A 13,648-nucleotide genomic window follows, 5' to 3' on the forward strand; every position below is an offset into this window, starting at 1 on the left:
TGTTTTTCCCACTGTAAATTTGCAGTGTTCCCCTTTGTAATTAATATGCAATGTGGGGAGAGCTCAGAAAAATCATTTTAAAACAAACTTCTCTGAAGAATTGACTGCAAGTACGCGTCTATATGTAATTCCAGGCTTGTAGCATGGGAATCAGCAAAAAGCAGTTAAGAAAATCCAATTCCAATGTGTTTATAGAGTTTAAAGGAATGAATGCTTAAATGTGATTGCTCAGCCCAGAGCAAGTCTCAGGGCTACACAGTCTAATAAACTCTGGTCGTGAAGGTTAGGCGTGATTGCTTGGAGATGCCAGGTGTGGATGGCGAGTCAGAAATAATGAGCAGGAGAGAGGAGTGTGTTCATCAGATGCGCACAGCAGCCAAGCCATCCTCCCCCAGGAGGTTGGGATGCAGGCTAATTAGCAGACAAACCAAACAACAGAGCTTTGCCTTAATGCAAACGGCCATGGGGGCAGCTCAGAGAACCCAGGGCCACCCCACAGCCAACTCCAGTGGGGCCCGATTTCATGTCGTACCCCAGGTTTTGCGACTGATACCCCTTGAATGGGGGCCTGGCCCAGACTCTACAAGAGAACAAAGACAGACCGGGAATGTTCCAGAATAAAGGGGTGGGCCATCAGGCCACTCTGATGGTGTCCACGCGGGGGAAGCAGAGTTGTCGTGGAAACCAGCAAGCCACGGCAATCAGGGCAGTTTCTCACCCCTCTTGCTCTGGGTCTTCTCTGTGCAGCAGCTTCTGTTCTGGAGGCTCCTTTGTCCCCTTGGGAACCTCAGCTTGCCGCAAGCCTTCGTTGGCATTATGAGCTCCCATTTGGGGGACCTGGCACCATCTTACTGGCTCATTCTTGAGTCCTGATTCCAAAATCCAAGGAAACAGAAAACAATTGGCCTTCTTGGCCCCATGTCTGGTCCAATTAGTAAAGCCGAGCGCCTCACGGGGTGTAGGACTGGCCGTCCTCCAGGGATTGGCAGAGAAGGCGGTTTATGGAAGGTGGCTGTAGGGGAGGTGATTTCGGTACCTCCAGGTCCATGAAAGTATGTTAGGTTTACACACGGAGTCAGCGTGGCATGGTGGCCGAGAGCCTGGCTCTCAGTGCAGATCTGAGTTCTGCTAGGCCAGTGGTTCTCGCCTGGGGAGACTTTGCACCCCCCAGGGAACACTTGACAATGGGGACAGTTTTGGTTGTCATGACTGGGGATGGGATGCTACTGGCATCTAGTGGGTGGGGGCCAGGGATAATGTTCAACACCCTACAGTATACTGGACGGCCTCCCACAGAGGATGATGGCGCCCCAGATGTCGGTAGTGCAGCGGGTGAGAAACCTGCCTTAGTATGAGAGACCGTGTCTCTCTTTCCCTATCTACCTATCTGTCTAGCTATAATCTATCATATCTGTTTATCCATCCATCCATCCATCCATCCATCCATCCATCCATCCATCCCTCTATCTCTCTATCTCTCTATCCATCCATCCATCCATCCATCCATCATCTATAATATCTATTATCTATTTATCTATCTATCATCTATCATGCGACTGACATCTAGTGGGTGCAGGACAGGGATGCTGCTGAACATCCTATAGTGCACAGGACAGTCTCCCCCACAAAGAATGACCCAACCCCCAATGTGGACAGCACAAGGGGGAGAATCGCTACTTTCAGCAGGCGTAACTTCCTGGAGCCTCCTCTGTTCAGGGGGGATGACAGGGAGAGCATCCATTCCGTAGAGCTGCTGGAAGGCATAACGAGATCATGCTCGCCTGGCCTGGGATAAGAACTCAGTGAGGGGAACTAGTTTGTATTATTCTTAGCACTCAACAGTTTTGATGTTGGCAGATGAGGAAACTGAGGCAAAGAGAATATACTTCCCTGGCCAGGGTCCCTCAGCCAAGATCAAACGCAGGGTCGTGTGACTACACGCACAGCTGGTCCCACAGTGCAGGCAAGGCTGGTCCCCTGGCGGGGGGGCAGGTTAGGCAAAGGGATGTCTTTAGGGATTGAGAAGGGCTTTCAACCTAGGGGCTTGGCTAAGACCACGGGCACGTCCCCTAGTCTCTCTTGGACACTGTCCAGTAGAACATTTGCACTGGAGCCGTGCTCGTATCTCATTGTCCAGTGTGGCAACCACGAGCCACATGTGGCTATTGAACATTCGAAAGGTGGCTCACGCAACCCAGAAAATGGATTTTAAATTTTATTAATTTTTAAGTTTACCTTTAAATGGCCAAATGTGGCTGGTGGCCATTGTATTGGACATCATAGCTCTAGACGCTGCAAGACACGACGTCTTCAAGAGCAGGAATGGAATTGAATTCAGGGACATGAATACACAAATCTCAGTTTTTCCATCTCACAAATGGGGGAACGCTTTCTGCCCTGCCTCCCCACCTCCAAGTGAGTTTGGAGATTCAGCCACAAACATGGATAAGGAGGTGCAAAGAGGACCGGGTCCTAAGACCGCGGTCCGCAGATTTCAGCAGCGCAGGAAAATGGCGCCCGCCCAGTGATCGTGTACAGGTCTTCATCTGCTCTTGTACCCCTTCTGAGTCTCCTGCTCCCTGTTGTAGGCTCCTACTGTTGAAACCTAGATGGACGAGGTTGGGGCATGCCCCCAGGCAGGAGGTTGTCAGTGTTGAGTGCAGATGGTATGACATTGTATGATCCCATTTATATGAAATGTCCAGAATAGGCAAATCCGCAGAGACAGAAAGTAGAGTGTTGATTGCCAGGGGTGGGGGTGACGGGGGGAGGTATGTGTCCCATACATGTCGGTAGCTCATGACTTTGTCTAGCAGGACTCTTGCTCCCAAATCTGCTCCCATCCAGGGTTCCTAGTCTTAGTAATTGGGTCACTGTCGGCATAGCCAAGAGTCGTTCCCGTTTCTTCTCCTTCCACGTCCCTCCTCCCTCTATAATCAGCAAGTCCTCTTGGCTCTGACTCTGAAACATCCTCAACCAACCATTCTTTCCAATTCGACTGCCCCCAGCTCCTCCTAAGCCATCCCTGTCTCCCACCTGAACAACTGCCCTCCCACTCACTTGTCTCCATGTCTCTGCCTGTGTCCCCCAACAAGCCCCTTGCCTAGAGAGACAAAAACAATATTTTAAGTAAACTTTTTATTTGGGAATGATTTTAGATTTATAGAGGAGATGAAGTGTCATATAGAGAGTTCTCACAGACTGTTCCCCTAGCTTCTCCTGATGTTAACATCTGACATAACCACAGCATTGCTACCAAAACCAGAATATTGACACTGGTACATGACTATGAACTCAACTCCAGACTTTATTTGGATTTCACCAGTTTTTCTATTAACGTCATTTTTCTGGTCCTGGAGCCAATTCAGGATTCCTGATTGCATTTAGCAGGAGCAAGATTAATTGATGTAAAATTTGCATAACGTAAAATTAAAAAATTTAAAGTGTACAGTTCAGTGGCATGTAGCACATTCACAATGTTGTGCAACCACCACCTCTGTCTAGTTCCAGAACATTTTATCACTCCTGAAAGGAGACCCCATCCCCATTAGCAGTCACTCCCCATCCCCCTCCTCTACCCCCTGGCAACCATTAATCTACCTTCTGGCTTATGGATCCTGCTCTGGACATTTCATATAAATGGAATCATACACCCTGTGGTCTCTTGTGACTGATTTCTTTCACTCAGAATAGTGTTTTCAAGGTTATCTGTGTTGTAGTGTGTGTCAGTACTTTGTTACTTTTTTATGCCCAAATAGTATTCCATTGTATGGATACACCACTGTCTTGGTCCATTCAGCCTGCTATAACAAAAATACCCTAGACTGGGTGGCTTATAAACAATTGATTTCTCACAGTTCTGGAGGCTGGGAAGTCCAAGATCAAAGCGCCAGCAGATTTGGTGTCTGGTGAGGACTTCCTAGTTCATAGATGGCATCTTCTCACTGTGTCCTCACATGGCAGAAGGGACAAGGGAGCTCTCTGGGGTCCCTTTTATAAGGGCGCTAATCCCATCATGGGGGCTCCACCCTCATGACTTCATCACCTCCCAAAGCCCCCCCCCCCCGACACCATCACATTAGGGGTTCGGATTTCTACACATGAATGTTGGGGAGACACAGATATTCAGTCCATAGCAACCACAGTGTGTTTATCCATTCGCGTGTGGATGGACACTGGGTTGTTTCCATCTTTTGGCTGCTGTGAATAGTGCTGCTGTGAATGTGCCTGTACAAGGTTTGGGGTAAATACCTGTCTGGAGTGAGAATTTAAAATCATAAATCAGATTGAATTTCTGCCCTAATTAAACCATTCCAGTGACTTCCCATTGCTTTTAGGAAAGTATCCAAACTGCTTTCCAAGGCCTGTGGGATCTGGCTGCCTCCCATCATCCTGCTTGGAGCCCCCTCACCCCAGATCTTCTCATGCTGGCTCCTTCATCTCCCGCCCAATCGCAGCTCCAATGGCACCTTCTCAGAGGGACCCACCCACTCCGGGAAGCAAATCTTCCTCCTGTCCCTCATCTTGTCACTCTATTTCACATGACTTTGTTTATCTTCTTCCTTACAATTGGTGTTACCCAACCTCTTTGTGGTTTTTTCCTACTTGGCTCTCTGCACTAGAAGACAAGCTTCCTGGGTACCTAGATCTCTGTCCTCCGGGGTTCAGCACAATGCCTCCCACAGAGATGACACTCCATGAGGAGTGGTCAAGCAAACGTGCCAACGCTTTATTGATGAGCCAGTGACCTTTGAGGACATGGTTGTCTGCTTCTCTGAGAATGAATGGACTGGATGGCCCCTGCCCAGAGGGCCCTGTACAGGGACGTGATGCTGGAGAATTCTGGAGCTGTGGCTTCTCTGTGATAGCCATTTTGAAAGCCTGCTGGGATGTCCCATCTTGATCCAGTGGACAAGCCATCCAATCTGAAATTGCAAGGAGAGGATCAAGCCTGAGTTGTCCTGAGGGTGGGCCAAAGAGTGAGAAAGAAGATTCTGTTCTGAAGGAGGAAATTTTTGAGGAGGCACAGGAACACACAGTGGAACATCAAAGGGACCTCAGTGGTGTGGCTCCCAGGAATTCCGGTTTGGAAAAATCTGTCAAGAGGAGAAAAGCAGGTTGGGGAGATGGCCTGGCTGTCTTACGCCCCAGTGGGGGAAGTGTGGAGAACACCACCAATGATATTATAGGAGTTGTCACAGCTGGGATGATCTCAGCAGAAGAGGTGTCAGAGAACACTGATGTTAATACCCACCTTGTTGTACACCAGAAAATTCTAAGTGAGCAGGTCTTCTGTGATGTGAACAATGGGGCAAGAGTTTTGATCAAAATGAAGACCTTGATCAACATCAGAGAATTAAAAAAACACACACACATGAGGTATTTGCACTCTGTGAGGTGTGTCAACTTAAAAAGCAAATTCTCCTGTTATTTTACCCTCAAAATGAGTTTATTCGGGAAAAGCCAAAAGAATTGCAATTTCGGATGTGCATGCTATAGCAAACCATAGGAAAATCTAACAAACAAGGAAGGGGGAGCTGCTTTTATAGAGAAAAAGGGGGAGTAGAGAGGGGCTGTTCTAAAGGAAAGTCCATTGGGAGAAGTAACAGTTCAGGACTGAGCAGCTTCTCATTGGCTGAGCTGCGGCGTTTCTCATTGGCTGAGCTGCGGCGTTTCTCATTGGCTGAGCTGTGGCGTTTCTCATTGGCTGAGCTGTGGCGTTTCTCATTGGCTGAGGAGAGAAATCTTCCTTCAGTAGAAAAGTAGTTTTACTTCCCGTCCAAGATGGAAGCGTCCTCTCTTGCTCTTTGGTGTAATTGATGATGTGTGATGGGGGTGAGAGCTCCCCCTACAGGCCTTCCCGACCCAGTTTAGTTAAGGTTTGTTTTATTAATTCCAACGGGTGCAAACAGAAGCCAGCCTCCCTCTCTCCCCTTCTCTGAAATGAACTCTGGTTCTCTACCCCTAATGAAATTTGCAGGCGGATCCCTCAGTTTTTCTAGTCTAGTGCTCACAGGTATTAGGAAGTCCGTTCCAGGCCAGCACTGAAACTTCAAGTGCTCATCCTATTTAAAGCCACTTCCTTTCTATCCCTCAGCCCTTTCCCAGGCCAGGAAACATGAGGTGGGCAGGGGTGGGCACCGTTGGTTTCTGCATTGTTTTCCTAAGTTACCTCCTTTCTCCCTCTCTCTGCTGCCTGACTCACCTGAAGTTGGGGAGGGGCTAGTTCATGGTTCCGTAGGTGTGTGTGCAGGAGGAAAGATCAGGAAAGGTCTTACTTGATGGGCACAGCTGTAACTGGGTGTTGGTACCCGCTGGGCACCATCCAAATGCAGATCCTCATAGGGAACCTGTTACCGAACACAAACACAGGTTCCTTTACCCGGCTTACAACAAAAGCCAATCACCAAAACGGCAGCCTTGCAGCAAGGAAAGAGGTTTATTGTGGAAAGGCAGCCAGACGAGGAGATGGGAGTTAAAACTCAGATCCACCTCCTGGAAGGGAAAAAGGTAGGGGTTTGTATCTGGGGTTTTAGGTAGGGGAGGGGAAGCATGTGGCCCTGCTGGTTGGTGCCTTCAGCCTGTGTTTGATCTTGAAGACTGAATCTGTTTTTCTTTGACTATCTGGACTTTTCTGGTTAGTTTTCATCCTCAGCCTGTGTTTGGCCTTATAAGGCTGAATCTCCTTCCTTCTTGAACATCTGGACCTTGACTTCTTGGGAAAAACCACTCAGACAGAAAGATCTGGTTAGTTTTATTTGAGTATGCACAGCTGCAGTTAGCAGAGCTTATCTCAAATTTTTTTCTCTAACCCAGGGAGGATTTTAACCCTTTCTTCCTCAGTTTCAAGCCCTTTGGTGCCATGCAGCTGGCCACGTCTCTGCCCCCCTTGGCATCTGCGTCCTCCAAATTCAGGAGACACAGTTGTGTTCCAGTGCCCCCTCCTTCCTCCCCACAGGCACGGGCTCTCAGAGGCAGAGCTGAAGGACATCCTGTCCTTGGATGACGAGGTCCTGCAGGCCGTGTACTGGGACTGGACCCCACCCAGCAAGGAGCTGCTGCGTTTCCCACCCCTGCTGTGGGTGAGGCTTCGTCAAGATCTGGGCGCCTGCTTGGCCAGGCGGCCGGTGGATGGCTTCACTCTCCTGGCCGTTGCCCACAGGTAGGTCCAGCGTGACAGTGACACTGTCAGGGCGCCCAAGAATGAGGACTCACTGATTGGACTCCTCCTTGTTCCAAATCCTTCTTCGCTCCCCATCCCCATGGAATCAAGTCCACTTAGCATGGCATTCAAGGATCTCCATGCCACTAGCCTTAACACAACTAACTTGTTTTTTAAATTGAGGATAAATTCACATAACATAAAATTCATCATTTTAAAGTGTACAATTCAATGGCATTTAGCACATTCATAATGTTATGCAACCATCACCTCTAAATATTTCCAGAACATTCCCATCACCCCAGAAGGAAACCCTGCCCCCATAAGCAAGTCACTCCCCATCCCCCCACCCCTGGCAACCACTAATCTGCTTTCTGTCTCTATGGATTTGCCTGTTCTAGACATTTCCTGTAAATGGGAACATACACTTTCGTATCTGGCTTCTTTCACTAAGCATGTTTTTGAGGTTCACCCACGTTGTAGCGTGTGTTAGAGCTTCATTCCTTTCTATGGCTGAGTAATATTCCATTGTATGGGTGGACCACATTGTGTTTATCCTTCATCAGCTGATAGACATTTGGGTTGTTTCCACCTTTTGGCGATTATGAATAGTGCTGCTATGAAATGCATGTACAAGTTTTTCTTTGAACACCTGTTCTGTTTTTCAATTCTTTGGGACGTATACCCAGGAGAGGAATTGCTGGGTCATACAGAAACTTATTTTATGTTTTCCTGATTGAAGAGCCAAAGGTTCCTTTTTAAAGTGAATTTATTTAAGGAGAAAAAGGAAGATGGGCCGATGTGGAGATAACTGTTCAGGTGGTCAGCTGAGCCAGTGAGCGTCCTGAAGGTGATTTAGGATGGCCCTGCATTGAGTGGTTTAGGGAGGCCAGTGGCCACCTCTGAGCTCCCCCAGTCCCTCAGGCCCATCAGCCCGTGTCCCCTCTTTGCAGACAGCTGGCCGAGGTGGTCCAAGAGCGCTACCTGTCCGGCCCCGAGAGAGCCAAGAGACATGGAGTCTTGGCTGACTTCTTCTCAGGGGCCTGGAGCCAGGGCACCAAGAAACTCATCACCCTGCCGCTCGTGGGGAAGCCCTTGAACCTGGACCGCAAGGTGAGGCCTTTGGCCCTGCCCCCACCTGCAGCCTCCACCTTGCCGTGTGGACAAGAGAAGGCTGCCTGGAAGGACCACCCCTCCTTCCCTCCCGCGTTTCCCCTCAGACACCTTCCCGACCTCCTTGCTTTCCCTTCCGACGGAGGGTGAGAGGGCCCCTCAGCATAATTTGGGGGCTGGGGAGCTGCAGATGAGGAATATACAACCCCCTCTCCAACTTCCCAGAGGCAAAAACAAAATCACAAAATTCAGAAGCGTATTTGAACTGCCTCGAACTCCTGGCACCCCAGAGTTTTCATTCTGAGCTCCAGTTCCTGCTGAGGCATACCAGTTTCCTCCCTGTTTGGGGCATTTAACATCTCTCTCTGAGAGTCCCCTGGCTCCATCCGATTTCCAGTCCTTGGTTCCCCAGATGCGTCCCCCACTTTAAACATAACGCTTATTTTGTGTTCTAGTTAGGAGAGTGGTGTGTGATTGTCATGCGTAACACAGAGGAAGAAACAGTAAAATAAAAACTGCCCACAGTTCCCCCACTCAGGAAATTCTGCTCCCACACCCTCTCCCCTGTCACTATTCACACATTTCCTTCCAGTCTTTCTTCTCCTGTGCCCAGGAGCTCTAAGATGTGGCATCCTTAGCTTACATGTCGCCCCCTCGTGTTTGCCTCTCAAACACCTTAAGGCTCAGCTCAAACGCCTCTTCCTTCAGGAAGCCTTCCAGGATTTCCCCCCTTTTCAATTTCAAATTTGTTCTTTTCTCCATGTTCCCTTCACTCTGAGGTGGAACTTATACGTTTTTTTAAAACTTTTGGTTTTGAAGTCATTTTAGATTTACAGAAGTGTTGCACATCGAGTACAGAGTTCTCATGGTCCCTTCCCTCAGTTTCCCCTAATGTTAACATCTTCCATAACCAGAGCACAATGATTGCAACTAGGAAATACACGTTAAGTCTTTAGTTGTAAGTCCATTTTTCTTTTTTCCTTGTCTTGCCTGCTGGACTGGGGAGGCTGGAGGCAGAGCCAGGCCTGATTCTTTCTCAGTGCTGCTCTTTCGCCTCTTCGGTGCCTCAAAGACCCTCTCCTTGTGCTCAGAACCCCTGCAGGCTCAGCCTCATGCTCTCCCTCTGGGACATGGTCTGTCCCTCTTCCTGGTCTTCTACCATCAGGACCTCCTGCTCCAGTCCGTCCACCCCAGTGCCCTCCCTCTCCAGTCCAACTTCCCCAGCAATGCTTCTGACAATGCAATCTGGTCATGCCTCTCCTCTAACACTTTCCATAGCTCCCCAGTGCCCTCGGTCTCCAGTCCTGCCCCCGCAGCCTGATATTCAGTGCCTTCATGATCTGCTACCTACAACCTCCCTAGTCTCATTCCCCACCGTGATCCCCGACTCTGCCTTGTAAATCAGCCCTTGTCCTGCTCTCTCCCACCTCCAGGCCTTTGCACATGCCATTCCCTTGCCCTAGAATGCCGTCGTTCCCCAACACCTTTCACCAGACAGACTCCTACTTATCCTCTGAGGCCCAGCTCCAATGCCCCTTGGATCCCTGAGCCCCAGGTCCCTCCCTTTGCCCGAGCCCAGCCCATGGGGGAGGTGGCCCATCTCTGTCTGGAATTGTGTCCTGACCCCCACAGGATCACCTGGTGGCTGGCCTGGGCCATGTGTGTGGAGTGAATGAATGAGCCTGTGTCATAGTGGCCTGGCTGCCAGCCCCTTCCTCCTCCACAGGTGGCCCCTCAGCCCCTGTGGTTCTCAGACACGGCTGCGAATGTGCGCAAGCTGAAGGAGTTGCCCCACCACCTGCTCCATGCGGGCCGCACCGAGGAGCTGATGCGGGAGGTGCTGGGTAAGGTCTCGGAGGCTCGGTGTGTCTCTGGTCCTCTGGAGCTTGAGAAGGGCAGAAGGCGAAATCCTTGCTCCTCGTAAGGCAGTGGTTCTCATCGGGGGCAGTTCTGCACCCCACAGGGGACATTTGGCAATGTCTGGAGGCGTTTTGGTTGTCACGACGGGGGAGGCGGTGCCACTGGCCTCTGGTGCCAGTTGATAGTGCAGAGGATGAGAAACCCAGCCTCGGAGTGAGAGAGCCAGTCTGTCTGTCTGTTGACATATCGTCTATCTATCATCTGTCTCTCTACCTGCTGCCTATGTCTGTCTGCCTGTCTGTCTATCTATCACCTTTCTATCACTTCTATCTCTCTATCTCTCTATATATCATCTATCTATCTATCATCTATCTTTCCATCTGTCTATCTATCTCTCTATCTACCATCTATGTCTGTTGTCTTTATATCTATTCACCCATCACCTATCTATCTATCCATTCATCCATCTTTCTGTCTCTCTCTCTATCCATCTTTCTATCATTTCTCTCTCTGTCTATCATCTTTATATCTACCAATGCATCATCTATTTATCTATCCATCTATCTACTTGTCTATCAGTCTGTCTATCCATCTGTCTGTCTATCTATCTATCCATCCATCCATCCATCCATCCATCCAGCCGTCCGTCCATCCATCTATTCATCTGTGTGATTCCCAACCAGGGGTAATTTTGCTCCCCAGGGGACACTTGGCAATGTTTATCTTTTTGATCCTCATGACTAGGGAGGGTGCTACCGGCATCTAGTGGGTGGAGACCAGAGATGCTGCTCCACACCCTGCAGTGCACAGGACGCCCCACCACAGAGGAATACCCGGTCCCAAATGTCAGCGGTGCTGAGAGTGGGAATCCTGGGGGAAGCGGGGAGGTGAGCATGCTCTCTTGGGGTGAACTGGAGGGCGGCGTGTGCCCCTCAGCCTGCCTTCTCCCCGCAGGCAGCATGAACTGGATTTCCTGCAGAGTCATCTCCGGGGGCATCGAAGGGCTGTTGATCGACTTTGACCTGTGTGCCCCTCACGTGGAGTGTCCCGAGCTTAGCCTGGTCCGCGAAGCCCTGCAGCTGTGCCGCCCAGCCCTGGAGCTCCGAGGCGTGGGTCAGTCGGGCACGCCTGGCTGGGAGGGTCCCCTCTGCACTGGCTTCTAGAAGCACCCTGAGCCACCAGCTGGATTTCCAGTAACCCACACACCTCTCCTATCTACACCTGTGGGCTTTCTCCCAGCTCCAGCTCCTGGAATTTTGAATTGAATCCAGAAGAGCTTTGGAGTGAAAACTACCAAAAGCCATGTCCGTCCCTTCACCTCAGCCCAACACCTGTTTCCACAAAGGGCCAGATAGGATATATTTCAGGAAAAATCAAGGAAACTCTGTTGATACTTAGTAAAACAAGAGGGAAAACACTTTCCCACAGACTTTTTTATTGATGAAATTCAGAATATGATGATAATAATTGAGCACAACTTTTTGGTAACCCAGGTCTATTACTGAGAAGGAAGAGGAGATTCTCTTTCTGGGGAGAATGTTTTGCTTCATTGGGGTTCAAAGTCGAGGTTTCCATCATCCCCTCGGGTTGCAAACACTGATTTATAAAAACCACTCTTAGCTCTCTGGGCAAGTGCTTGGGCGGGGCTGGCCCGCCCTCTGCCCCTGAGCTTGAAGGGTCTCTGAGTCTTCAGCTGATGCTCTGCCCGGGTTGGAGTTTCATTTGTTTGTTTTTTAAATTATGGTAAAATACATATAACATAAAATTCACCATCTTAACCATTTTTAAATGTACAGTTCAGTGGTATTAAGTGTATTCACATTGTTGTGCAACCATCACCACCATTCATCCACAGAACTCTTCATCTTCCCAAACCGAAACTCTGTCCCCATTAAACACTAACTCCCCATCCTCCTCCCCCAGCCCCTGGCACCCTCCATCCTACTTTCTGTCTCTATGAATCTGACCCCTCTAGGAACCTCGTATAAGTGGAATCACACAGTATTTGTCATTTTGTGTCTGGCTTATTTCACTCAGTATAATGCCCTCAAGGTTCATCCATGTTGTAGCATGTGTCAGAATGTCCTTCCTTTTTAAGGCTGAATAATATTCCACCATACGTATACACCGCTTTTGTTTATCTATTCGTCCATCAGTGGACACTTGGGCTGTTTCCACCTTTTGGCTGTTGTGAATAGTGCTGTCGTGAACATGGCTGTACAAATGTCTTTTCAAGACTCTCTTTCAATTCTTTTGGGGATGTACTCAGAAGTAGGATTGCTGGATCGTATGGTGATTCTATATTTAATTTTTTGAGGAACTATCAGACTGTTTTCCCCAGTGGCTGCACCACATTCCCACCAGCGGTGCCCAAGTGTTCCAATTTCTCCCCCTCCTCGCCAACACTTATTGTTTTCTGATTTTTTAAAAAATAATAGCCATCCTAATGGGTGTGAGGTGGCCAGGACAGTTTTTATCATATAATTCCCACCTGGTTTTGATTTGAGAGTTTTTATAAGGGTTTTATAAAGTGCTTAAGTCACTATATCCCATCTGTGCCTCTCTCGGAGCTTAGCCAAGGGCCACTGCTAAGAGAAGCCTGTCCGGCCCCCCTGGCTGGACATCCCCTGGCTCCCCCAGCCCCTGCATTTCTCATCACTGCACCCTGTTTCCACATCTTAACTCTTATTTATGGTTTCTGCTGGTTTTCTTTGCTGTCACCTGCCTGCCCCACAAGACTCGGAGCCCTGTGAGGGCAGGGCGCCACCCACTGGCTCCTCGCCACATCTCCCTCCTACCACACAGGCCAGTCACGGCCCAGAGGGCGGACTCGGAGCCCCGCCCTGTGGATGCAGATCCGGGCTCGGCCACTTCCTGGCGCGGTGACCTTGCAAGTCCCTGACCCCTCCCCCACGCTGCCTTGCTGTCTTCAGTTTTCCCATCTGCAGAATGGGGACCCCGGTTGGCGCTCCCACCTAGGGCTGCCGGGAAGGGTGTGCCAGTCAATTCCCGCTGTCCTCCTGGTCCCTCCAAGGGTCCTGTTCCTGTCCCGTGAGCATCGGTGTTGTTGGCGTGGGCGTCCTTCGACGAGCCCTGTCTACCATGAGCCTCAGCCTCGCTCCTCCGCAGGAGGCAGGCTCGAGCTAAAGCGTGCCTAGAATCCGCCCACGTGGACAGTGCTGCTGCCCACCACCCTTGACAGCCTCCTTGTACGTTCATGCTCGCCGGGAGCTGTAAACCTCACAGGGAGTGAGTTCCCAGGAAAACAGCCTTGGGCACAACTGCCCAGCTTAAGGGGAAATTTAAAGCCCCAATCACAGATGTTCCTGGGAGCATCTCTCAACTGACACCACGCGGCGCCCAGAAGAAAAAGGAAGTGTAGGAGCGACTGTCACCACCAGAGGGCGCAGCGGACACCCAGGTGCTCTCAGCGCCTTCCAGCCCCCTCTGCCGGCTCCTCAAAGCGAGTCAGCGTTCTTGATTTCTCCTGCTGCCTCTGGCTCCAGGATGACT

At 49.9% G+C, this 13,648-nt stretch overlaps 1 protein-coding gene across 1 annotated transcript in view; it reads left to right on the forward strand.

Moving 5' to 3' along the window:
• NWD1 (NACHT and WD repeat domain containing 1) overlaps positions 1-13,648 on the forward strand; it is a 61,740-nt gene that overhangs the window by 12,719 nt on the left and 35,373 nt on the right. The window contains 4 exon segments of the mRNA XM_058563639.1: positions 6,959-7,162; positions 8,116-8,275; positions 10,002-10,119; positions 11,090-11,248. Of these exon segments, the coding sequence (XP_058419622.1) occupies positions 6,959-7,162; positions 8,116-8,275; positions 10,002-10,119; positions 11,090-11,248 (641 nt within the window).

The sequence above is a fragment of the Diceros bicornis genome, chromosome 20 (genome assembly GCF_020826845.1).
Source record: "Diceros bicornis minor isolate mBicDic1 chromosome 20, mDicBic1.mat.cur, whole genome shotgun sequence".
NCBI classification, from domain to species: domain Eukaryota; kingdom Metazoa; phylum Chordata; class Mammalia; order Perissodactyla; family Rhinocerotidae; genus Diceros; species Diceros bicornis.